A 26,991-nucleotide genomic window follows, 5' to 3' on the forward strand; every position below is an offset into this window, starting at 1 on the left:
GAATGAGAGTTGGTCCTTCGGCTCTTCCTATGGTGCCACTGAAGTGTGTCCACCAAGGCTCTTCCACAGAAACTCGACAGCAATCCCGGCAACACATTCAGACAAACCAAACACACTGCTAATCCTGTTAGCCATTAATGTGAACTGTCCCCATAAGTCCTGGCTTCTCTATCTTCTGCTAGTCAGGACCAGACACGGACTTTAAAGGCCCGAGGCGAATCTGTTTGCAAAGGGATTGAGAGAGGCGTGAAAATACCTTTTAAAGACTGACAGTCCAAGGAAATTTCAATTACAGCCGTGTGCACACTGTTTCCTTGGAAACCACGCCTATTCATTCGTGTTTATAAGACTATAACGGAGATTTCCTTTCACACAGACACGGGACACGGAAAGAGGCCACAGGAGAACAGTCTGACCAGGAGCTCTTCCTCGAAACTGCTGCAAACATTAAAACGCACGCACTTTCTAGTCAAGCAGTTCTTTAGCGTGGCTGATATCACACTTCAGTGGGAGGAGGGTGGATCTTCAACATTTAAATAAAAACACATAGTTAATGGGCTTTGGAAGAGTCAGCCCACCTTGGAAAAGGGAAGGCAACACTGTTTGTCAACTGAATTTCTAATTTGCTTATTCTCAGACACATTTTCCAACAGCTGGGGTAGAGGATCCCGAGCATCCCGAGGAGCACATATGTCATAGTGCCCTGTCTCAATAGAGCACGATACAGGTTTACACATGACAGTAACGAATTTTAGAAGCAAACGGTGGCGGTGGGTTTTAATGTCACCTTGCCACAGATTTGAATCACTTGGACAGGGAAATTGTTCTGACCGCCTCAACTGATGCGGGCAGGTGCACTCCAAATGTGTGAGGATGGTGAGGATGCACCCCAAATGTGGGCAGCACCTTCTGGTAGCAGTCCCGATAAAAAGGGCCTTTTGCTCCCTTGGCGCTGCCTCCTGTCACTAAGTAGATCTTCCCTGTTGCTGTGGCTGATTTCGGAACTAGGGTCCATCACTGACTAAGGGCTAGTGGTAGGAACCTCTCAGGGCTGTGGCCCCAGATTGAGACTTCTGAGGTACCTGACCTTGTGGACTAAGTGTCAACTGGGTTCTTGACCTCCCTGGTGCGAGAGTCACTGTGGGACCCCTCCAACTGCTGAGGCTCCAGCCTCAACACTGATCATCTACCAGGTTTTCACCTCTTAAGAGTGAGAAAACCCTCTCTCTCTCTCTCTCTCTCTCTCTCTCTCTCTCTCTCTCTCACACACACACACACACACACACACACACACACTTTACTGGTTCCCCCCCAGGAGAACCCTAAGGCACAAACATTTGTTTCAAGGGTAGTACTGGAGCTCAGTCTAAGGGCCTTCTCTGTTATGCCTGGACCCAGGGACCGCCAGGCTCAGGGTAGGTGCTTTGGACAGACTCTCTGAACCGTACCGTTCTTGAGGTCACTTCTCTGATGACATGTAATGGAGAGATGCTATCACTCGTGTCCACTTGAGTCAGGTTGCCTGACTCACACTAACACAAATTTCCAACTCAACAGTTGTCCCTCTGACCTATGCACAGCAGTAAGAGAACATCTCCAGAGGAAAAACACTGTCCTTCTTAGGATTACTCCCCTGGTCTCCCCATACACTAAGACATTCCTTCTCTTAAGCATAAAAGTTGGGAGGAGAAACTTGCTATTCTAGTATTGAAAGGAACCGAATGTGTTAATGCAGGGTTTATAGAGGCATTTGTCCCTATTTATAGCTCCCTAATAGCCGAGAAGGCAATTAGCTCCATTCTACCTGTTCACAGCATAACAGGCTTCCCTAATCACACTATCATTAGCACTGCTTTGCCTTATTCCTACCAGTGTGAGCTCTGAGAGGGTCCCCCTCCTGGGGGCAGGTGGGAGTCCTCTATTTCACACCACCTAATTACTCTCGACGAGGTGATAATTTCTTATCAGCTAGAGGATAAAAGCCAATAGTTTCTCATAAAATACACGTGCTTGAAATAAAATTATGAATTTATAAGACAACTCGAGAATTAGCTGTGTTTAGAGATTAAAATTTATCTTTAAAAAATAGGTGTTACATGATTCAATTGATGTCCTAGGGTCTTAAATGTTTTTTAGCTCTTTATTATTCTATTTTTGGCATGCGTTTGAAACCCAAGTCTCAGAGGACTGCTACTCCAGCGACATTGAAAACATGAAAGCGGCTTAGTAAAGAGGGTTGTGTAAATATTCACGACGACAGGTGTGCCGGGCACCAGGCAGAGCCCGAGAGCACAGGGCCTCTCTTTGCTCTGCGGCTGCATCTGTGGAGGCTCACCTGTTGTTTCCCATTGGGGGTGGAGGGGAGGCAACATGGTCATGGGATTGGCGGAAGAGAAAGCTAGAAGTGTGGTGGTTGGGTTGGGGCAAAACAAGGGAGTCTATCACTTTCTAAACACACAGCGCAGACTTTTTGCCCTTCAACTTAATAACTCTACAACTCTTGCACAAACCCACTGATTTCACAATTCTACTTGTGAAATAATAGCAAGCTACCAAGGGTTATTTAAGAAAGAAAAGCGGCTGTGTACGCATGTGCTAGGATGGCCATGATACATTGATGTGTACAAATCAGAGGGGACTAAGCACGCATGTACGCACGTGATTATCTCACCCTTAAAAGGATGTACCAGTGTGCTATAACGCAGACTAGACATTCACTGGAAGATGGCTCATGGTCTAGGAGAAGGGGCTTGTGTATAACTTTGTGATACCGGAATTTTTATGACTAAATTTCTAATAAAAATCCAGCATGTTTAACCTAAAACAGTATCATATGCAGAAAAGAGCAAGGGCGCCATTCTTCCCATGGCCTGTTTTTCTGGCAACTTGGATTTCGGGGGAGTTTTCACCACTCCCTGATATGACCGGCTCACTATTCTGAAGTTGACTGTGCAAATGATATCATTCATATCATTCATTGGAGAGTATCTGCCTTTCTCCTGGGAGCCTAGAAGTTTAGCTCTTACTAGACCAAGGGTGCCTGTGTAAATACCCATTGGTAATCATTCTGTTAAGTAAAGTATGGCTGCGCTTGCTTCTCTGGAGGAACTCAGCACACCCTGTGTGAGTTCACTGGGAGAAGAGTTTTGGAAGCTTGCACCTGCTGTCTCTCAGACATTCCCCCCACCCCTGCTCTTTGCTGAGTTTGCTTTGGCTTCTTATGCTGCAATAATTGTCACCCTAAGTACAACCATGTCCAACTTCTGCAGGTCTCCCTAGTAAACTGCTGACACCAAGGTCTCCAACAGACTCTATTCTGTAGACTTTCTTCTCGACCTTCACACACCTGCCTCACATCACACATATCTTTCTGCATTTTGCATGTATGACTAACTGCATTTTTTCACTGGACTAAGATCCCAGAGATTGTCTAGATGCGTCTATATACATAATTATTCAATGAAGCTGGTAAATAAAATTAAATGGCAGAAACTTCTTAGTTAATAATAATACTTGCCTTGCCAGGCAGTTTTTCTTATCAGTAATAGTCACATTTAGGTTATAACATTCCCAAATTCCTCAGAGTAAGACACTCAAAATCAAAACAGTAGCAGAACTAAATTGCATTTGAGTCATCATTTATGTTCTTCCCCCAAAGGAGGAACTTACATAAAGATGGCAGAGGCTCGCATGCCTGAAGGCCACCTCTGAGAATCCCGGGCAACATGGGCTAGGAGTGGCACACAAACCATTCTCTCTAATTGTGACTAGAGGGTACTTTACTGTACCCCATGCCCATTCTCGTCAAAAACGGAGAACTTCCAGCTAACTGCCCCGGACCTGAGAACTAATGCATTAATCTGACATCAAACTCCAACACACTATGCACGTTTGCACCAAACCAACTGTCTCTGTGTTTGTTCCCTGATGTGATGACAACAAACATGGGCTGCTTTGATGCAAACCTCCCTAAATCCCACCTGAGGCCCCTGATGGAAGAGGGTTCACCTGGCTCTAAGCACCTGGGTCACTGCTACCGACTGTGCTTCCGCCATTCTATCATTCCTCTCTACCGCATTCACAGTTCTAAAGCCTACAGTAAGGAGAAATTACTCTGTCATTTCTCCCGTGTTATCAGGGCCCTGCAGGGAGTTAGGTGCCATATGGTCTGGGAGAAAGGCTCCTATGTCCTGCAGAGTCGTCCTGGGTCCACGAAAGGCTGAGGCTGGCAGCCGTTAGAATACAGGTGTACTGGCCTTTCCTGGCTGCAGGCACTCCCAGGCACGCTTTGCTTTCACGTGATCTCAGCCTCTCCTGGCTGCAGACTCTCGCTGAGTCTCTGTTCCCTCCATATTTCCTGTGCAGATCTTTATCAGCTCATCCAGGGACAGTAAGAGCTTTGCTCATCTCTGCAAACAAACAGTGGGTTTGGGCTGGTGTCTCACAGGCCAGTTCTTAAATGTGTGTAGTGAGGGGTACAGATTGTCACCCTATCTGCATTTCTTTGCTATGCTCATGAGAAAGAATCAGATGAATTTTGAAGATAATAAATATTCCAAAGTAGATTTATATGTCCTTGGAAGCTCATATTTTATTACTGTGATGGCTGTTCTTGGCTGTCAACTTGACTACATCTGGAATTAACAAAAACTTAGGCTCTAGCACACCTGTGAAGGGTTTTCTTGATTTGACACAGGAAGATCCACCTTAAATCAGGGCCACAGCTTCTGGTGGCAGCCTATATAAAGGACACAGCAGAAGGAAGCTCTTGCTCTTTGTCTGCATGCCCTCAATGGAAAACCTATTCCTTCACTAGTATTTGAGCCTACTTCTTTGGGATTCCAACATATACTGAACACCAGCTGAGACATCCAGCGTCATGTACCAAACAACTGTTGGGTTCTTGGACTTTCTCTTGGGAGACAGTCATTGTCAGAATAGTCATGTAAGCCATGATAATAAAATATTACAGATATTCATTCCATCAGTCCTGTTTCTCTAGGGAACCCTGATGAATATAATTACATTCAGCATTTGCCCTTCAGATGGCCAAATAGAAACGAGGCACACAAACACTAGGTTCTGAATAGAAACAGAGTACACAAACAATAGCCTTGAAGGGGTTCAAATCGTTTTATGTATGTGAGCAGGGAAGGAAGATTTGCCACAGCTTACTCCTATGCCTCCTCCTGGTTGTCAAACATCTTATACTTCCCCTGTGCTTCATGTGGGGTGTCTTTCCTAGCTTCCTCTCTTGGAATAGAGAGATGCCTTCTTCCTGCTTTTCTGCTCCACCAGATGTAACCAACAAACCCCATATTGCTACCTTCCTGTATTCCACAGTGGGACTCAACAGCATACCCCATTCCAGATCTGTTGGTTTATATGTTTTTTTTTTCTTCAGTCTTTAGGCCCAACTAGAATTTGCTATGTAAATCAGGCTGGTCTTTAACTTGCAGTGATCCTTCTGCCTCTTCCTCCAGTGTGCTAGAATAACAGGCATACATGACTACACCCAGTTCCCATATTTCTATTTTTATGGTGCTGGGGATTGAACCCAGGGCCCTATACAAGTATTCTAACACAAGCAAGTAAGCATTCCCCCATGGAGTCACCTTGCCAGCCCTGTTCCCAGTGTTGCTTACCTTGCTGGCTTTCAGGATGTTGATCTGTTCTTCATAGACCGTATCCCTATTTTTCTCCAGAAAGCCATCGGAAAGGTACTCCACCTGAGGCCATGGCAATGAAAGGGAAATCCGTTAGTGTGTCAGGAGCCCTGGCAGCTTCTTAAGTAATTTCATCTCATCTAGCAACATTTTCTAAAAGAACTAAGAGTAGATGGAGACCCACAGATGTCCCTGCTTAAAATGCAAATCTGATAGGCTGAGATTTACACAGAGGCAACTGAGTACTCATTTGGCAGAAGAAAATGCTGTTTTAAAAGGGAATTCCCTTAAGAAAAACTTCATTGGGGCTCCATGAACACAGCTTCTCAGCCAGCAGTCTAGATGCATTGAATCAGGATATGCAATTACATGCACATTACCACCTAAGAATTCAGTCAAAATCCATTTAGCAGTTCAGTGTCTATCCCCATCACTGGGATCAGTTCGGCGACTCCAGAAGGAACGCAAATGGTGTAAGTACGTTGTCTTGACCCTCCCTCTTCTCAGGCTCAATGACAGCAGACTCCTAACTGCTCCACTGCTGCCGTCCTCCCAGGAGAGCAGCCCTCAATTACTACCTGCTGTGCATGTGACCGAACAGCAACTGTGCTAGCATATGCTCATCTTGAGCCTCATCTTGACAGTCTGGTATACCAGAGTTTGGGCCAGGGCAGGATGGGGAAGAAAGTCAGAGGAGAATCTACCTACAACCCCAGGCCACTGGAACTCACAAGGACCACTTCCTTAGCCTGGAAACCCTTTATTTCTCCTACTGTGGGCCTAAGGTGTCCTAGGTCAACCAGGAGGGCAGATACCTTGTCTGCGAAGTGGACGACAATGAAGGCTGTGTTGGACATGCGTGGTTTCTGGAAGTGCTGGCTGCTGGAGTGCCGTTCATAGAGCTTCTGGGCCCAGTTCTGGTCAGTTCCTTTGGGGACCTGGAGAAGCACAAAACTGGATACAGTGCCACATGAAGCAGGACAAGGCAGCAGAACAACATGGCGGTGGGTTGGAGCCTGGATTCAGCTCTCAAGCCAGGATACTAACTGACTGTGGTATGAACAACTCAACAGCAAACTCTTGGGATCCCGCTATGAAAGGTCATTGACCTGTCTTGTGTAAGCCAGCATCTGGAGGAGGGTATCGAGCCTCAAAGAACAAGCTAGCCAGCAGAAAGGGAAGTCCAAGGGGAGGATGAAGACGGACACTGAGGGGCAGAATCCCATCTGTGGAGCTGTCTGAAGATGCTCCTTCTTGCAGTAGCACACCCATTCCCTTCAGCACCAAGCTCCTGCTCACTCAGAAGACCGGCATAACTAGTCTATACTCCTGGCCCTAGCTCATCCATACTACTGTCCTGACTCAGCTTGTTGCCCTCTCTTCAGAAGCCTTTTCTGGCCATTCTTTGGTTTTGTGTCTTTCTTCTTTGGAAACCCTAACAACTGAACTTACAAACACAGGCATACTATTACAGCTCACCATTAGTTTCTGGATACTCTTAGGACATACTATGAATCCATAGAATCAGCCGACTGTCTTAGATCTTTTCCCACACATCAAAGGACTGAGAACAGGACTGGTCACACCCTGTGTGATGCTTTACTTGTTCCCTGTCCCCCAAACGTAGATCTAGACTTAGAGGTGTCACCATGAGACAAACCCTCAGGGACAGCTTGTTTCTGCCTCTCTACAGATGGCTTCCGAAGTAAACATGCAACTTGCTTCATTGAGGCTTCAACAGACTGCTGACTGCTCTGCTCTCAGCCTCCATCAGAGACGCTTCTTTTTGCGGTAGCTCATGGAGTCACAACTGGTCCAAGTGTGGAGAGTTAAGTGTCAGTGGAGAATAAGTAGGACATCTCTCTCTCTCTCTCTCTCTCTCTCTCTCTCTCTCTCTCTGTCTGTCTCTGTCTCTCTCTCTCTCTGTCTCTGTCTCTCTCTCTCTCACACACACACACACATACACACATACACACACACAAATGCAAACACGGGGGTGGAGCTGGGCGTGTGCACACTCAGGAAACATCCTGGATGTTTGGTGGAGATAAGTTCCAGAACTCTTGGAGATGTGCCGTGAGTTATTGGCATGACATGGCCACTGCAGTCATGAGCTCACCGAAGTTACCTGCACAAGATTGGTCCCATTAGCATGTTTAGGGGAGGTACTCACAGGGCTCCGCCTCTCATCATCATTCTACAGGCAGCCAAAGGAGTCATTTTCTTCAGTGGTAAAGCCACTGGTCCAGTTAAATAACACCCCGGCCCCCACATACACACTCACACATACAAGCGGCACTGGATGCACTGGAATAAAACAAACAAACACCCAAAACAAAGGCACCGAAGTAGGAGGGACCCGATAGAAGTAGAAGGGTTTTGGAGAGACAGAGTGTGGGAATGATAGCAGAGAAAAATGGGGCGGGAAGGAACACGCACAGTCAGGCACAGTCAGCGTGCCTGCAGTTCAAACATGACGGCAGCGACTTATCCAGTGAGACATCACTTGCTCTGGTGTCCTCCGCTCCTACTGACGGCTCTCAGTTACAGGTCCCCACTGTCTCTCCTTCAGGAATTTGTGTCATGCTTTCAGATAAGGTCAGATTGGACCTGACCCTTCCACTGGTAATTTAAAGAGGGCTTTGCTCAGTTAATAAGATGTGCTCCAAAAGGAAAATGCTTACAGATGTGGAAACAAACTTCTTAGGTCCTTGGCAAGCAAACTGATTATCCTCCAGATTCAATTTGGTGTAACTAGTTTTGAATCCTCTGTGCCATGTGCCATCGGAAATTCAAAGAAAGAAACCTCTTTCTTGAAGGAGGAGGCTATTAATTGTGTTGGGCAGACAATAAAATACATTTAATTCAGCACTTTCTATATATACTCCTTTATATTTGTCTCCAAGAGTTCTGTTTTAGAACTTCCAGGTGTGGGTGAAGGAGGAGTCAGCAGATAGTGGGGCTTGTCAGGACCAGGCAGACCAGCGCCTGGGAGCAAAAAGGACCTCAAGGGACTGGTCCAACTGGGTCAGACAGAGCTACACAGAGAAGCTCCACTAAGCAAATGCTGCAGTCTGCTAGCAACCAAATCACCTTGCCTTGAAAATGCACTTGGACTTCAATGAGAAAATCCTATGATCCTATATAGTCACTGCTTAGATGGACTTGAACAGTCAGAGGAGACTGACCAAAGTGATGTGTATACATATTTTCTGACTATGATCGACCTCTCCTGTAACTCCCCATTCACTTCCAACTAAGATCAGCCAGTAGGGATTCCCAATTAAGAGTCTCATTGCAGCAATAGCCAATGTCCACAGTGCTTACTGGCCATAGTTTCAACACATCTTCACTATATCAACTCAGTTATTTCCCTATCACCCTATGAGCTAGCTATTGTGCTTATACACACCTCAGAGATAAGGAACTTGAGACAGAAGTTTAGATAACTTGTCCAAGACACAGTAGCAGGCCGGGGGTGGAAGCCAGGGAAGGCTGGCTCTGGGATGTGTGTCCTTCACTCCTCTGCTTCCTGGCCTGGCAACAGTGTCTAAGACAACCATGAATGCAGGCTCAGGTGAAAAAGCACTTATCTCCAAACATATTTTCACACAAATAAAATTTAATCAGCCGTGGGATAGAGAAAATCTTGTATTTGAACACAGCTTGGGTTACGGCTATCATTAGCTCTAGAATGTATGGGGGACCAAATTCTTTAAGACCAAATCCATATATGGTTGCATGCAGGGTTCCTTACACCCCTCTTGAAGCATCATGGAGAACACTGGACCAAAGCCTGGGCCCAGCTCCATCCCTCAGACGCCTAAACCCTCTGGCCTGTGGTGCCGGCTTTCACTTATTGGGAGCTCACAACCCATCCAGAAGAGGAGTGGAGACAGCTGAGGTGACTGGTGAGACAACGGGCCGGTGCTGATGCTTTCACGGCAGGGTAGAGCAGGTGTTTTGATGCCAGGGGAAGTGTTGGTCTGCAACGCTGAATGCACCGAATGCATTGAGCTGGATGCTTCAAAGGTTCACACTGTGTGTTACATCTCAATAAAGCTCTTAAAAGCACTTTACTCTATGCTATTAAGTAGCATTTTTAAAAAAAGGAGGCAGTGTTAGGGAATGGAAACCTTTTTCTAATGTCCTTGAATAAGGATTATTTCACCACAAACATTGCCCCTGCTTGGGACGTCACCTAGGGTCAAGCCTGCCCCCAAAAGAACAGCAGACCAGAGGTGACAGCTAAGGGCTCCTTGACCATTTAAATACCTCTGCTTTTGTCCCGGTGCTCCTGGGCCACTGCTACAATGATGGCTTTCTGGGGTGCTTATATGCTGTCTTGTTTCACCTTATGCCTCTTGTGCCCTCACACAGTCCCCCATAAACTCTCAAGTCACCCTGCACTGAAACCTCCCCAGGCCCTCTGTCCTAAAGAAGTATCACTGCTACCTCCTCCTCATTTCTGTCTTGAACTGACCCTGCCTCCTGAGTGCTGGGACTAAAGGAGTGTGTGTCACTATGCCCAGCCCTGTAGAATACTTCTATGCCCTCACTGCCACAGAACCCAGCTGGACCCAGGACTCAATGGTCCCACAGTTCACTAGGGAGGTGGTTGCTTCTCCTGCACCTGACTACACTGCACTGCTAACCGGGCCTTCACCCCGCCACCCTCAGCAAACACCCATGTGATCAGCCACGTGACTGCCAGATCTAGTCATGCCCCATGCCCTACTTCCCCTCCCCCAGGGATGTCACTTCACCACGGCCTGCCACATGTGGGGTTTGGAGTGACAGTGACCCAGTGTCCCTGCGACCTGAGAATCCCTTCTGTGACTCCAGACTTTGCTCCCAGCCCTAAGCAGGGTGTTGGCCAGGCAACTCCTCCATTCCTTTCTGGTCCTTGACCTCAGCAAACACACCTGCACCTAAGTTACCTTCCTTCCTATTCATAGAAGCTGCTGCCACCCCCACCCTCTACCAGCTGGGGACTCACTGCAGAGGCCTGTTTGTCTTTTTCACAGAAAATCCAGGCTGCCAGGCAGGAAATTAAAAACTACTATAGGGGGAGAAGATGTAGCTAGCTCCCTGGAAAAGAACTGGCCTTGCCTACGGGTCTGATGTGCAACCCGCAACATATACACACTCACACTCACACACATACAAATTTTTAAAAAGATTAAAAAGGAATTCCTACTTGAATATTCAGAAATTTCTCTGCACCTACTCACCTTCTGCCCTAGGAAGGAGATCTTCTAGGAAGTCACCGGCACTGCCTGTCTAAGTCCCCACTAGCTTGGTAAGTGGGAGACTAGGGCTTTCAGCAAACCTTCCCTTATCAGGATCAGGAGGCCTCGTGTGGAAATAGCAGCCACACGGCCCAGGATCTGTCTGAAGCATCTCTGTGGCTCAGTTAAGTCTCCACTACCCCAGCTTATGTCGCTCTCTGCCTGCTGTGGGACCCAGACTTCAAACGCAGGCTCTGCCCCCTGCCTTGCCCTGGGCCCTGTCTCCCACTGTCCCCTCTGCCCCCGCTGCTCCCACTGCCTTCCCCCTGCCCTATCCCCACTGCCCCGCTGTTCCTGCTGCCCTGTGTCCCCACTGTCTGTGCTGCCCCCACTATCCCTGCTGTCCCTGCTGCTCCACTGCCCTGCTGCCCCCACTACCCCTGCTGTCCCCGCTGTCCCTGCTGCCCCCACTACCCCTGCTGTCCCTGCTGCCCTGTGTCCCCACTGTCCACGCTACCCCCACTACCCCTGCTGTCCCTGCTGCCCTATGTCCCCACTGTCCATGCCCTCCCCACTACCCCCACTGTCCCCGCTGTCCCTGCTGCTCCCACTACCCCTGCTGTCCCCGCTGCCCCACTGCCTCCACTGCCAACACTGTCCTGTTGCTTCTGAAGCCTTTGCTCTAAAAATGCAGCATGGGGTCCATGCTCATCATATTCTATGTCTCAGTTTGTGGCAACTATTGAAACAGTTTTGCTTTTATACAACTTCTCATAAGTAGATTCCAAGAGGAGTACCCCAGGACATGTGTACTCCAAGTGAAACAGAGCAGGAGGACCTAGGAGGGCTTCTGGTCTGGACAGGAGCTCTTGGGGTTATTTTGTCAACTGCTGAACGTGGTTGGCTTCTGTCTGTGTTCTCCGTGACCATTACCTGCTGTGTGCTGTCACGCTGTCCTGAAGCCACCGATTCCCTGCCTAGCGTTGCTCTGGGATTCCCTCAGGGGCTTGTGTCCTACTCTTGGGACCAGTGCTGGACATCCTGTTTCCTTGGATGATGGTAGCCTCTACAATCTTCAGACCACACAGCCAAAGAAACCCACAGTCAGCTTTGGTTTGCCGGTGCAGGGAAGTGCAACCCATTGTGAACCATGGGTCCCAGGACACATTGTCCTAAAGCACCGAGGTATTTCTGCGAGTTAATGGACTATAAAAGGCCTTGCTTCCTGGTCTGTGATGCGCTACATCTTCACACAGGGTCAGACAGACCTGTGTAGACCAGGACATCCGCTATGGTCCCTCAAGAGGGCATGACTCTCCTCTTCCCCAACCTAAGGGGAGTGAAGAGCTATAGTCTGATTAGAGCCAGGGAAGAGGGGCTACCCAGGCCCAGCTATCCAGAGACCTGAGCTGGACTCAGAACCTGAAGCTGCCTTTGGTTTAGGAGCTTGCAGCTGCGGGAGATGGCTGCTGATAGGAATCAAGGGCCCAGGGGAAGGAAGCACGGTTCCAGTTGAGCTGATTTAAATTTAGGAGGGAGCTCCCAGCAGGAGGCAAATAGAAGAGCCTGGTCTACCACTTTGGCCAGAAGCACTCAATCCAAAGACAGCTATTTCATTCTCTTTGACTGCAACTTTGCAGGCTGGGCAAGCCTAGATAAGCCATGGACACGTGGAATCACCTGTCCCAGGCACCGACTTTGAAGCTAAAGCCCATGTATGCACAGCAATGCTGAAAACACTGGAAGAGCCAGGTGTGGTGGTGTGTGCTTGTCATATAAGCACTGGGGAGGATGAGGGAGGAAGGTCATCAGGAGGCTGGAGGTCAGTCCAGCTATAGAGGGTTCTAGGCCATTCTGGGCTACAGAGTGAGATTCTGTCCCTCAATTCCTCACTGTCACCCCCAAAATTGATATGAATGTGCCAGCTACAGGATTTGGTATGTTTTCTACTTTTTTAGAAGGGTGGGGAGAGGTGTTGAGACAGGATCTCAGTAGTTAGCACAAGTTAGCCTTGAACTCACTTTTAAATCTAGGCTAGTCTTAGGCTAGTGATGTGGGATTCCCCTCTGTATGCTGTGAATACCACAGGTTAATAAAGGACTGCTTTGGATCTATAGCAGGGCAGAACAGAACTAGGTGGGGAAAGCTAAGCTGTAGGCTGGGAGAAAGGAGGCAGAGTCAGAGAGAGAAGCCATGTAGCCCTGCTGGAGACAGATGCCAGAACTTTAGCTGGTAAGCCACAGCCACATGGTGATGCACAGATTAATGGAGATGGGTTAAATTAATATGTAAGAGTTAAGCCGATAAGAAGCTAGAGCTAATGGGCCAAGCAGTTTAAAATAATATAGTGTCTGTGTGATTATTTTGGGGCTGAGCAGTTGGGAACCAACAAGCGGCCTTATTACAACACACTAGAGTGATCCTCTTTTACCTCAATTTCCCGAGTGCTGGGACTATGGCTTTGCACCGTAGCAATGCTTCAGGAAACCATGCTAGAAAGGACACTTCCTTCCTTCCCCAAGCACCCAGCCACACTCAGTGCTTTTCCAGAACATTATGGGAGAACAGAAGTCAAAGCAATTGGTCCTTCTCTTTCTAGACTAAGCCATATGGCTTCCATACCTTCTGACATAGGCTTCTATCACCAAAGGAAGGAATTGCTATACACTCAGCTCCCTTCCCAGCCAGGCACTGCATGGGGAGAGACTGCCAATATCAAGTTCCGTCTGCATCAGGTCATAGTGCAGGAAACCAAGGAAGCTGAATAACTGATTAAAATCGGATCTCTTCACCTCACACTCCTCCCTGTTAGGTGCATTCCTGCTGTTCTCTTTTATGTCATGAGAAGTTTATAAAATTTGGGAGGGGAGCAGGAATGTGGCTCTCACTGTCCCATGGATTCCCATCACTCACAGCCATCTAATAATACTATAAAGACCATCCTAGGAACACCTATCTAGATGCTGGCTGCTTCCTTGGGCATCTAGGACCTATGAGATATCAAATCCATACCACCACAATAGCACCTGCTTTCTGCCAAGAAAAGCATACATTTACTAGGATAATAATATCTGCCAGTTATATTCAACAAGTTATCTTTTAGCAGCCATGATGGGTACTACTGCTTCTTCCCGACAATCAGATTCAATCCCAGCTACGAGATTTCATTTGCTCCCTTGCATCACACAGGAGTGCTCTGCCCGACACTAGACCTCACTGACAACAGGAGCAGTATTACCTTACACTCTTCGTCCAACAGGTCCAGGATACCCAGCTTTGCTTCTATGAGGTCGATACAAGGTTGGTTATCATAAAAGTCAATCAGGGTCCACGGGATCTGCTCCTTCATGTATTCTTCTTGCTCCAGCTTGAACACATGCTAAGACAAGAGACAAAAGGCCACGGTGAGTGCACTACAGACGGACAGACGGACACGCGTGGCAGTTATCTTCCCAAGCTCTTGTAAGGTTCTCTGTCTTGAAGGATGGCTGACAGCTGCCAGGAAAGGTATGGAGAAAAACTCACAGTCATGAGTGGAAAGGACAGAGCTCAGTTTGGTAATTTCCCATTTCTATGCTACCCTTGTCTTAGAATATTACAATATACATGCGTTGCTGGACTCTAGCCAATTCAAGGAGTCCTGCATCTGGCTTTCAGTACCTTAAATGCCCAAAAGCTCATGCTCAGAGAGGAGTGGGTCAATCAAGGGAGAGCATTTACCCTCTCCACCCAGCTGCCTGAGTCCCATTTCCTACCCCAGCAATGAGAGCCAATTCCAAAATAGGAGCATCACCAAAAAAGGGGGGGCAGTCAGGGCAGGACCAACCACATCATTCGCAGAAGGGAAGTGACCTGGGTGTTATGCCAGGGAGACAGTGAGTCCCCTGCCCTGGCAACCTAGGTCATACATTGTGCCTACCGAATTGAACTGTTGCTGGAGCTTTTCATTGGCATAGTTGATACAAAACTGCTCGAAGCTGTTAATCTCGAAGGTCTCAAACCTGCGGAAGGAAAGAGGTGAAGCTGCAGGTAAGATAAGTCATCCATGGAAGCAGTCCGTGGGACTTAACAAGGCTGCTTTCCTCTTCATGCCACCCAGGAACTGCCACCTTCTTCCCAGTGCACATAGACTTCTGTTGTGGATATCAGTACTGCAGTCTTGGGATTAGAAACAGAGGCATTAGCACCTTCATCATTTATAACTGATAAAGAACTTGTCAGCAGGAAATTAAAGAGAGGACAGACAGACAGTGAGAAGCTCGACCATGATTCTCTTGCATAGTGGCAGGTCTTTCCTTGGTGACCTTTATAAAAGAAAACCAGACACACATTTGACTCCTGTTTTTATCATCTAACTTTCCAAACACATCACCACACTAGTCTTCAAAGGTACCAGTTTCAGGTCTGTATGGCTGAGACCTGGGAATTGCAGAGGTGCCTGGATTGGGGAACATGCCTGATGCTACTTCTCAAACCTAGTACACATTCCCAAATTTACAAAAGCACCTAGGAGCTGGCACACAGATGTATCAACTCTCTAATCCCTCGTTCCTTTTCCATCACATGCTGCTACCAGTGTTGTGACAATTTCATAAACCCCTTTAATTCATGATTCCCTCCTAATGATATAATCCTAGGAGAATTACCATGTCTAAAAGCACTCTGTATGTGTTGTATTATATGTGATATGTTATGTGCAGGTGTTTATGTAGGTACATACATCTGTACATATGAAGACACCAGAGGAGGCATTTTGTTCTAATACTCTCTACCTTATTCCCTTAAGAATTCTCTCTCTGAACTCGGAGCTCAGGTTGGTGGCCAGCAAGCCCCAGCAATCCTCCTGTTTCCACCCCTACAATGTCAGGGTTGTAGTTTCTCATACAGCCATGCCCTGCTTTTTATATAAGTCCTGGGGATTTGAACTCAGGTCCTCCTGCGTGCACAGCAAACAATCTTACCCATTGATCCATCTCCCTGGTCTCCACAGCACTGCTCTGTGAAAGGGAGAAGCAAGCACACCCCCAGAAATGAATAAGTCATTTGTTATTTCTTTGCCCTCACCCTTGCCACAAATGAGTATCATTCTAAGGCTAGTCAACAGTGTTAGACTTTTTTTCCTACATAATCTTTACTGAGTTCAAATTTAACAATGTTTCAATGTTTTGATGCATTTTTACAAATGTCATGTACAATGTATTGCGGACAGAAACACAGATAAGCAACATTTTGCGGACAGAGAAATGTTTTTAACACCTCAAACTTTCTGTGTTCTATTAGGTCATTTCACTCCCTCCCCACACCTCACTAGGAGTATTACCACAGTCTACTGGTTAAAAAAAAAATTGGTATGATTTAAAGACCACTCCACAAGATGGAGCTCAGGTCTTGTGCCATTAACTGGGCTCCAAACTAGTGACTGCCTTGGTCATAAGACCTAGGAAAAAGACCAGTATTAGCAATTCTGCTAAACAGACTTAGTAATACACTGCCCCTCCTCATAAGAGCTTACGTTTATACCCATGGATTAGCAAATCTCTCAGCCCTTTGCAGTATGCGGCAATTAATAGCGACCCACATCTGACCAACCTGTGGAAAGCAAGAGTCCCTGGAATGGCAGCTCTGACTGGGACAGCTACATCACACCGTCTAGCCTCAAGACTCAAGGATCCATCAGAGGAGAGACTATGGACAGACTGTAGGAGCCAGCAGTAATGGGCAGTATTGGGCAGCCACGACAGTACCCTGCATAAGACCCTGTGAGACCCTGCATAAGACCCTTAGAGCAGTGGTTCTCAGCCTTCCCAATGCTGTGACCCCTAAACACAGCTCCTCATGTTGTGGTGACCCCAACCATAAAGTTATTTCACTGCTACTTCATAACTGTAACTTTGCTACTCTTATGAACTGTAATGTAAATATCTGTGTTTTCTGATGGCCTTAGGTGACCCCTGTGAAAGGGTGATTTGCCCCCCAAAAGGGTGAAGGCCCACAGGTTGAGAACCACTGCTGTACATGCTCAAGCTAGCACAGATGGGGCAGGGGTTCATTCCACCCCTAGTCAAGGAGTTATTGGCAGCTGATGACAGAAAGTCAGTTTTTTTTTTTTTCGGCATGTGAGCTGAGAGGCTACCCAAGCCCTGCACCCATGAGAACACAGATGGATTCAGTGGGTCGGGGGAGGCATATGAAGTTAAAAAGGAAAAGTGGAGGTGGGATGGGGGAGGAACTGGAGGGGAGCCAAAGGGGGTTAGAGATTGATAATGATCAAAATGCATTATATTCATGAATGAAATTCTCAAACAACATTTTTTTTTAAAAAAAACATTCTGGTCATTTGGTGTAAAAATGTCTTTGAATTTCTTTGAGAATCAACATTTCTTCTCTTAATCATTTATACTTTGTGAACTGTCTGGGGAGCTCTGTAACTTTGTTAGCTTTTAGTCCCCAAAATGGACTTATATGATATGTTCATACTTCAGAATATCAACACTTTATTGTTCAACTCACACATTTACAATATGGTTGAGGGATGGGGTCAGGGAGAGACATCTACAGAGAGGATGGCAGGGGAGGAAGAGAAGAGGAGAGACTTGGTGCAGCTGAGGAGAGAGGAGGTGACAGGAGGGGAGGTCCTTGGCATAGCAGAGAGAGGAGGGGCCCTGCCTACAGTGCTTGTTAAACTATACTACTTAACGTTTGGATTTTCCCAGGGTCACTAGGGGATTTTGGAAGATTCTAATTAAGAAACGACTATCAGATATGACCCTTAGATAGGAGAGAAATGAGGCTAAGCAAGGAAGGAAAACAAGCAAGACCCCAATTAAGGCCTGATGGCTGTTGGTGGCCATAACAGAGAAGTTTGTAAACACTAAGAAAGGCTGGGACAAGAGGACTGCAAGTGACCTATAGGATGTTCAGGGGTCCTGCCGTTGGAGAGGCACTGGAGGGGTGTTAGGGGAGGTGGGAATATGAGTCAGCCACAATGAGATGTATGGGACAACGTTACACAATTTAAAAAGCAAGACTCAAACAACCGGGCAGAAGTGGAATCTCTCACCATGCGGGCAGCACTGTGAGCATCGGCAGCTTTGCCTCAGACGAGTGGGGCATTTGCACACTGAAGAGCTGCACTGGGTCCAGTGGTAAGGGGAGAGAATTAGAGGGAGGTGAAAATTGTATTTCACACATCCGGCTGCAAGACGGCTGTGGCCCTGCTCACCAGCACTGTCTGAGTTAGGGTCTCTATGGCTGCGATGAAACACCATAGCCAGAAGCAAGTTGGGGAGGAAAGGGTTTATTTGGTTACACGTCCACATTATTGTTTACCATTGAAGGAACTGTGGGCAGGAACTCAAACAGGACAGGAACCTGGAGCTGATGCAGAGGCCATGACGAAGTGCTGCTTACTGGCTTGCTTCCCATGACTTGCTTCCTGCTTTTTTATAGAGCCCAGGGATGGCTGGGTCCTCCTCCACTAATCACTAATTAAGAAAACACCCTACAGGCTTGCCTACAGCCGGATCTTATGGAGGCATATTCTTAATTGAGGTTCCATCCTCTCAGGTGGTTCTAGCCAGTGTCAAGTTGACATAAAAGCAGTCAGCACAAGTATCTCCTGGGCACTGAGGTCAAGGGCTTGGTGGCTTTTCCTTCAGGGCTCATAACTACCAGGAGTGAGGTCTCTTAATAATTCTACTCTACAGCTGAGGAAGTTCATGCATGAGGAAATGAAACTACCCAAAGTCAGAGTAACTCAGAGAATCTTCTGGTCAAAATCCTAACTCAGAGAGAGGCCAAAGTTTAATTTAGAAGGAAGAGATCGCCTGGAAGGGCTGTGTTTTTGCGAGGAGGAGTGTCTGAGGCCTGAGGAGTGGGTGAGGAAGTGGTACTACCAACAGGTAAGGCTGGAGTCACAAGCCTATCTGGCCTTCATCACCTGCAAGCTCCACTCTTTCCGACTCTTAAATATGGACAACTGAATTTTCTGTCTTACGTTAAGGTGTCATTGCAAGCCCTTCCTTAAACTCTGCTTTCAGGAAGAGGTGCCAGTCCTGTCCCTGGTGAGGAGTTGGAGGTACAGTAGTGGGGAGACAGCTCTCTGTGTAGGGGGACTACCAAAAGTAGATTCATCAGATGCCCAACAGACCCAGAGCAGTGTGCAGAAACCTTCGGGCTTCCCCCATCCCCACCTCCCCACCAAGGTCTAAGACATGGAAAAGGGGGAAATCACTTTCACATCAAAAGAATCAACTGATTGGAGTCAGCCACATTAAAGTACAGCCTTTGGCCATGCCCACATGGGAAAAATGACTTCAAGTTAATAAAACAAGATCAAAGACTCAAACGCTATGATGAGTCACTGACCCATCACAATGCAGCCCGGGCAACAGTTATTACCCAGTGGAATGGCCCCTCCTGGTCCAGATAGCACTTCTGTAGACCAAGTAATATCACTTAGAACCTCAATCATCTCCCTGTCCACCCACATTGGTAGCTGATGACTGTCCAACCTAGAGGAAATTTAATTAACATAGCCTACAAGGAAGATTAAAGAGTGAACCCAGCAAATGGCCAGATAATGGCCACTGGATGTGCTGGCAGGGCCAACCCTGAGCTCTACGGATAGAGGATTTAAGTATCTTCCACTTGTCATTTTTTAAAAATAGGTTTACACTGGTAGCGCTCCACAAAGAACATTCTCATTAATTTGAGATGGCTGAAATTAGCTCATAATTTCCCTGTTTCTAAGATATTATCTGGTAACAATTCCTCTGCCATCTAGTGTAATTGCTGTAAGGCTGGAGATGAATGAGAGGCTCGGCTGACTTGGAAAATGACTAAGACTCTCAGTCTCAGAAACACATAGTCAGGGAGACAGGAGAATGTTTCCTTTCCAGCAGAATTGTATTTGTAGTAATTCTGTCCATCAAAAAAATGACTCAAAAGTAAATGCATTAAAATGCCACAAGGAAATTTACATACAGGAGGGAAATAATCTGTGCTGAGAAGAGTTAGGCCAGAAGTCTCAGCGGGGAGGAAGGAGAACACACACAGAGAGGCTGAGACACAGCACTGGTCCTTCTGGTGGTGCAATGACCACAGCACTGTTTCCTTCTGTGTTAAGGATGCGACTTGAGCAATGTACAGTTTCCTTCTCATTGGACCCAATCTCAGGGAGGAGTGAGAGCAAAACAAAGGCCTCTAAAAACACAGCAAAAGTCAGTGCAGGATGAAACCATAGACAAGGACATGCCTTGGCTCTGGGTTAATTATTTACCTCCATGAACCTCCTGCCCCACAGAATGGAGACCCAGCAGAGTGGCACCGATGACTTGGAGGCTGGGCGACAGCATCTCCTCTGAAGTGTGGGTTGGAGGAACCAGGGCCTTGGGCTTCCACCTTTGGCAGAATGTAGAGGTGGGTATGGGCTTCACAGGGGAGGGCTGAACAGCTCACAGGAAGCCTACCTTGGGGAAATTTGTTCTAGATGAACCTTCAAAAACAGTCATCATGTATGGGTGCCAGGAATCTGAGCCAAATGTCTTTTTCAGGTCCTTTCCTACCCTAAAGCCATGCACTCTCCCAGGGGCACCCTAGAGTCTGACAGAGAAAAGGATACACTCCTCCGTCTACCAACCATCCTCAGTCTGTTCATCAAATGGCAGAGCTTCCAACTGTTCCTGTGCTAGTGTGTGTCCTGTCTACAGCTTGTCCTCTGCAAGACCCCAGTCTAAGGCACTGTTGGAAGGAGAGCAGCCCCTGCCAGTGTCTTAATCCCTGGGTCATTTTCATGCCTTATTTCCATGGGGATCAGAAAATGCCCACTGTCGGGTACTAAACCTCTCCAAACCCATTAGCCAAACTTCTAAGAACCACAATGAAGAGCAAGCAATGATTCCTTTTCCCCAGTTGACGACCAGAAATCTGTTCACAAGGCATTGGAGTAGATGAGAACCTTTTGGGGGTGTGGTAGTTTGAAAGAAAATGACCCCCAAAGGTTGTGGCACTATTGGGAGGTGTGGCTTTGTTGGAGTAGGTGTGGCCTTGTCGGAGGAATTGTGTCACCTGTGGGGGTGGACTCTGAGGTTTCATACACGCTTAAGATACGGCCCATTGTCTCAGACCACTTCCTGTCGTCTGCGAGATGTAGGACTCTCAGGCACTTTTCCAGCACCGTGTCTGCCTGCATGCCACCATGTCACACCATGTCCCACCATGATGACAATAGCCTGAACCTCTGAGCTGTGAGTGAGCCAGCCCAATGAAATGCTTTCCTTTATAAGGGTTGTTGTGGTCATGGTGTCTCTTCACAGCAATAGAAACCCTAAGACATGGGGAGTATTAACTTCATCTGCCCTAGGCTTTTAGAGGTGAGGATACAGTATCATGAAGGCTGAATATAGACAGAGGAAAAAATTGGGGCTTCATTTGAGCAATCAATTTATGGGGGGGGGCATCTTCTAAAGGACTAACAGGTATGCCCAACCTATGGGTCACATGTAATCAAAGATAGCTGTAAATATAGCCCCTAACACAGAATCATAAACTTTCTTAAAACAGTGATTTGTGACTTTCATGTATGCATTCGCGTGTATGTAGGTATGGGCACACATGTATGGGGTGGGCACACACACATGCATGTGCCTGTGGACGACAGAGATTAGTGTATGTTGTCTTTCTCAATCACTTTTCCACCTTTTTTTGAGATAGTCTCTGTCACTGAACCTGGAGCTCACTAATTCTGCTAGCCTGTGTGGTCAGAAAGCCTCAGGGTCCTCCCCTCTCTGGCTCCCCAGCATGCCCCCACTTTTTTTTGATAACTTGACCGCACAGTTCTACAGTATAAACCTGGAGGATGATAGCATTGCTTTGCAATGTCAAAGGGCTGGACACCCCTGCATGAGTCCAGGAGATTGCACAGGCTTTGGAGTACCCTAGGATGTAAAGTTCTCTTCAGATGCCAGGATAGGACAGATCAACATAACAGTATCACACGGTCTGTGAGGTCTAACATTGAGGTTAGCTAGCTAGCTATGGTTACTCTAAAGTTAACAATGTCCTGTGACCTTCCAGGCCACCAAGAACTGGGTTACTTTCGATAGGCCAGTGGGTAAATTCAGTCACAGGGTTTGTTCCCCTTCAGCACCCACAGGTTCAGGAGAGGCTGGGCAGGCTTCTCTGAGTAACTATACTAGGCCTGTGCAGTCACCTGCTCTGGAGAGGGAAACCTAAGGCAAAACAAACCAATGACACAAAGAAGATTTCCTTTCCCCAGGAAATGAAGGCAATGATAAATCTAAGAAATTTGCTTACAAATACAGGGCGGTGCATCTACAGAGTAGAACTGGCACACGTGAAACTCCCCTCCACTAAGGGGTTAATGTTAGAATATGCACTACATTCCTGAAACCCAAAAATATATTAAAATAGCAAAGCACAATGAACCCTGATATTCATACTAATTTCTGGATTGTGGATACATGTGATGAGATGCTTCAGCTTGCTGCCTTGACTTCTACCATGATAGGCTTGACTTTGAACTGTGAAGACAAATCCTCTCTTTTGTGGGTTTTGTTAGGGTATTTTGCCATAGCAACAGAGAAAAAAATCGAAATAAATAGTAACGCCCATATCCTTCTTCCCCCTACTTCTTACTCCAGCTTCTCTTGCAGTGCTCCTCACCTACTGCATCCTGCACTGTCCTCTGCCCAAAAGGACTGGCTGGAACCAAAGCTTGGCAATTGAAAGCTAAAATCAAAGACAAAAAAATAGTGTGGATTTCCCCCAAATTGAGCCATTTATTTCTTGACGCCTCAAGGATGAATAACAGATTACCCTTGTAACCAATAAAGTCAACAGAGGCAAATGCTGGCTAATCCATGTGTAAGGAAATGCCAGCCAAAAGCTGCCAGGCTGTCCTCTATCAATGTCCAAGCCTGGCTGGCAGGAAACATCCCACAGAGAGTTTCATAGGTCCTTAGTTAGAACAGCTTGGCTTGGCATAACTGTTCTGGGCATTGCTTATCTTGCACTATTCTGGAGAACATAAAAAGGAGCTAAAGAAAGCAAAGGCGTTCTGATACCCAGGCACTGCGTGTCTGGAGCTTCTGCTCAGAAGGCCTGCAAGAGAGCCCAGTGGGTAGCAGTCTTCTAGGGGCAGCTACAACCTTTTCTACTTCATAAGCTACCTGCCAGTCAGCACATGTGGGGTTCAGATGTGCAGCGTGGAGCTGGTTCCTATGGTGCTTGCTTGCATCGTAAGTGTTTACTTCAGGGCGGGCTCTGATCTGTGGAAACACTTACATTTATACATAAACATGAAGCAGCTCATCTGTTGTTCAGAACTCCGGCCAGCTCTAACTCTACACTGAGATTTAGGGCTGACCTTTAGGGCCCTGTTTGGAAGGAAGACCAGGAGACAGTGGGTTATAACATCTGGTCCATTTCCCGCAACCTACCTGTGTTACTGTGACAAAATACTCCACCCAAAGCAACTTAGGAAGGAAGGCTTTTGTGGATCATAGTTGGAGGTTACAGCCCATGGTTTGAAGGAAGTAATAACATCTGGAGCATGGGGCAGGTGGTCACACTGTCCCTTAGGATGAAGCACAGGGCAATAAATGCCTGTGCTCAACTCATTTTCTCCTTTTAAATACAGTTCAGGATTCTAGCCTAGGGAATGACACCACCCATAGTGAAGGTCTTCTCACCTGAAATTTGATGGCCCAGAAATACTCAAGGCAGAGGAAAAATAAGAGAATCAGTTATTTACAGCCAGGCAGTAAATTCTGTAAGAATGTGGTGTTCTTGCGATGCAACAGGAAGACTTGGCAGAAGAGGTGCCCTGCTGACCACAGGGAGAGACGCTTGCCCTGAGGAACCTCTGAGAGGACGTACCTCCCACTTTCCTTTGTTCTTCAATCATATAACTTCTTTTCTGTTTGAATTTTTAATATTTATTTGTTTAAATTTGTGTATATGAGTGTTTTGCCGGATTGCACGCCTGGTATCCACAGAAGTCAACAAGTGGCACTGGATTTAATTAAGACATTGGGCCCACATCAGACCAGAGTTATAGATATGTAAACTACCACACAGGTTCTGGGAACTGAACCCAGGCCTTCTGCAGGAGCAACATGTGCTCTTAATTACCGAACTATCTCTCCAGCTCCAACACCTTGGGCGTTTTCTACCACCTTGAATGTACTTCTCTTCCCAATGATGACCCTTCTACTTCCCACTTCCTCCACCCAGTTCACAGCTCACCTCCGCCAGAAAACTCTCCCTGGCTCCTCTGGTTTGAATCGTACACACCCATCACAGAGTATCTAAGCCCTCAGATGGACTCTTCTGCAGTCTCGACAGCTTCTTGCATAATGTACCTCTGCACAACACTTAACTCTTCAGCATGTTCCTGAGGTCTTTGTAATCCCAGAATAAAATTTAAGTCTTAAATTTAAGCTCCGTGTCATATGGTCCAAGCTACTGCATCAGCGGGAAGTGGGGGAGCTGGTTTGATTTGTACAGGAAGTGGCCCCTTTGAAGGGGATTCTCCTTTGTAACACCCTCAGTTCCAACCCACCATGCTGTGCTTCCCTAGAGAGCCGCTGCTCTTGCAATACTGCAATCTAGGGGTCTGGATTGCTATTTTAAGACAGAAGCCTTCCTTCTAGGAGAATTGAGTCTATTCTTAGCTTAAAGAGGTCAAGGCAGTTGAGTGAGAAAAGGAGAGCAAGGGGGATACTCTCTGTCCATATAATGTCATGAGTCTAGATGGGTCTGAAATAACCCCAGGACAACTGGCGCACAACCTCACTGGAAGCCGTCGAAACAGACAGAAAGGGGTTGTGATCTGTAATCATCGGCTCTTGGTGGCAGCCTGGCTAGAGAAAGCCCATTTCTAGGTGTCTTGTCAGGTATACTTCCCTCTAAGCTATGTGACCTCACCCTGCAGAGATTAGTCATAAATAAAAGCCTGTCAGTTTCCCCAAGATTCCAAAAGGAAGATCATCCTCACAAATGCTAGTATAGAGCACTAGTCTATGCAAAATCGGGCAAAATTCATATTAAAACCAACACCTCCATTGAGGACAGTGAGATCAAGTGGTAGACAGAAATGGGATCTAGCAAATACAAAAACTGAGAGAGGCTTCTAGAATGAGGATGGACTCTCTCAGGGTCTGTTTCCTACTAGTAAAAAATGGATCTGACCCTGGCAGTATACAGTTGTAATCCCTGTACCTGGGAAGTTGAGGCAGAACAATTCCAAATTTGAAGCCACTCTAGGCCACATAGCAAAACTCTTTCTTAAGAAAAATCATGCTATAGAGTTCATGATGGGGGCAAGGCTATCAGTGTTCTGACAGGGCACATTCTCCCTTGGGAGCTGCCACCTGTAAGACACTTGGTGTCTCTGGTTTGGGGTCAACAGTGACTCTAGTTATAACACTTGCACCTCTTTAATTCTCCTGGCTAGGAGGCCATCAAGGTCTTTGCTGGCTCCTAAATGCCAGCAGGAGCACACTGATGAGCAGCAGCAGAGTGGAACCTGGGAGTGCAGGCTTACCCGTAGATATCCAGGACCCCGATGAAGGAGTGCTGCTTAAGGGAGGAGTGCAGGGCCTTGTTGATATGCTCCACAATCCAGGAGAACAGCTGGGCATAGATGTGCTTGGCCAGGGCATTGCGCGCGTTGACCACCTGCTGCAGGCTCATGGTCTTGACGTAGGTCTCCGAGGTGGTGACCAGCTTGCGATGGCACAGCCAGTGCTCCATCTGACTGTGTTCCACTCCTAGCAGGCGGCAGAAGTTGCTCAAGTGTTCATCCTGCGGCTGAGGAAAGGAAGACATGATCAGGACAGGGAGGGGAGACAGGCTCCTTTGCACATTTTCCCTCCTGCCCAGAGGCCAAGTGCATGGCAGGGCACCCATGGAACCCCTTCTCTGCCCTAGCAGTTAGTCCCCCACATACTACATCAGGTAAGTATAGAGCCCGGGTAGCATTGCTTAAACTGATCATCACACCTGCCCCTGACCAAATTACAAAGACTTAACAAAGCAAAGCACTGTGCATTGTTCCTGGCCCTTCCTCAACTGCCAGGTAATGGTCAGGTAACTGGTAGGAGGGACAGCACGGATAAAGGGAGCAGCCTATGAAGCGACAGTTTAAGAATGCAGAGGTGGTTGGTTCAGAGCCGGGAGCCCGAAAGTAGCAGATGCAAGCTGAGCATGCAGTACGCATCTGTAGAGGGCACATGCAACACTCGCAGCACTCCAGGAAACCAGTTCTCAGTCCCCACTCAAAGCCACCTCCTGTCTTCAGGCTTCAGTGCCCCTTTTGTAACAGGGACCAGATTGGTGACTGTCCCACAGGTTGGGAAGCACCCTGGTGTTACACGCCAGTCCTCTGAATCCTATGTGACTTCAGTGGGTGTGTTCAGATGCGCTGGTAAGAAACAAGCCCAAACCTAGAGGACAGCGTTTCTCGGCAGTGATGGAATGCAAACAGGCTCCATTCACACAGTGTTCCTACAAGCTTCCCAGCTGCCTCGAGGACCGCCTTTGACCTGATCTGTGCTTACCAGTCACACTGCCCACCTTTTCAACTAGGAGAACATCCAAGTCTTCCACAGGGCTGTGAATCATTTCATTAAACCACCCAAGTCTCTTGGGAAATCCCTGTTGCCCATTCAGGGAACCCTGTAGAAAACCTACCATCCTTGGTGGTTATTCAGACCCTCATCTTGTGGTGTTTGGCAAAGCGGCTAAGCCGGCTTATGGAATCTTTTAAATTCATAACATATGTTACTTCCTGATGTCACTAGATTGCTTATGGTTCTCAATTCTGATGAGGTCAACTGTAGGATTTAAATGAGGGCTTATTTAATAAAAAAATTAACATAGAAAATGCTGTCATTTCCCCCTTAACATTATATCCTCAGGCCATTTACCCCCATCGGTATCTAGCCATCTAGCAAAAAGGAGACATTATTATAAAATTGTATGTTAGAAAGGAAAGCTCCTCCCCAAACTCAAAACCAGCGTGTTCCCCAACCTTAGGGGAGAATGCACCCTGAAGAGCACACTAACCC

The 26,991-nt window shown here is 47.1% G+C and overlaps 1 protein-coding gene across 4 annotated transcripts in view; it reads right to left on the bottom strand.

The window, feature by feature from the left end:
- The window catches only part of Myo5b (myosin VB), a 279,722-nt gene that overhangs the window by 85,067 nt on the left and 167,664 nt on the right, over window positions 1–26,991 (bottom strand). For all 4 annotated transcript variants that reach the window (XM_041639124.1, XM_041639122.1, XM_041639123.1 and 1 more), the window contains exons 10-14: window positions 25,467–25,732; window positions 14,817–14,898; window positions 14,136–14,276; window positions 6,482–6,604; window positions 5,646–5,729 (exon numbers count right to left, since the gene is read on the bottom strand). In XM_041639124.1, the coding sequence (XP_041495058.1) occupies window positions 5,646–5,729; window positions 6,482–6,604; window positions 14,136–14,276; window positions 14,817–14,898; window positions 25,467–25,732 (696 nt within the window). The remainder of the gene's footprint in view (window positions 1–5,645; window positions 5,730–6,481; window positions 6,605–14,135; window positions 14,277–14,816; window positions 14,899–25,466; window positions 25,733–26,991) is intronic.

The sequence above is a fragment of the Microtus oregoni genome, unplaced genomic scaffold (assembly GCF_018167655.1).
Source record: "Microtus oregoni isolate MIOR12 unplaced genomic scaffold, Mior012 000057F_ref0000458, whole genome shotgun sequence".
Taxonomy (NCBI): domain Eukaryota; kingdom Metazoa; phylum Chordata; class Mammalia; order Rodentia; family Cricetidae; genus Microtus; species Microtus oregoni.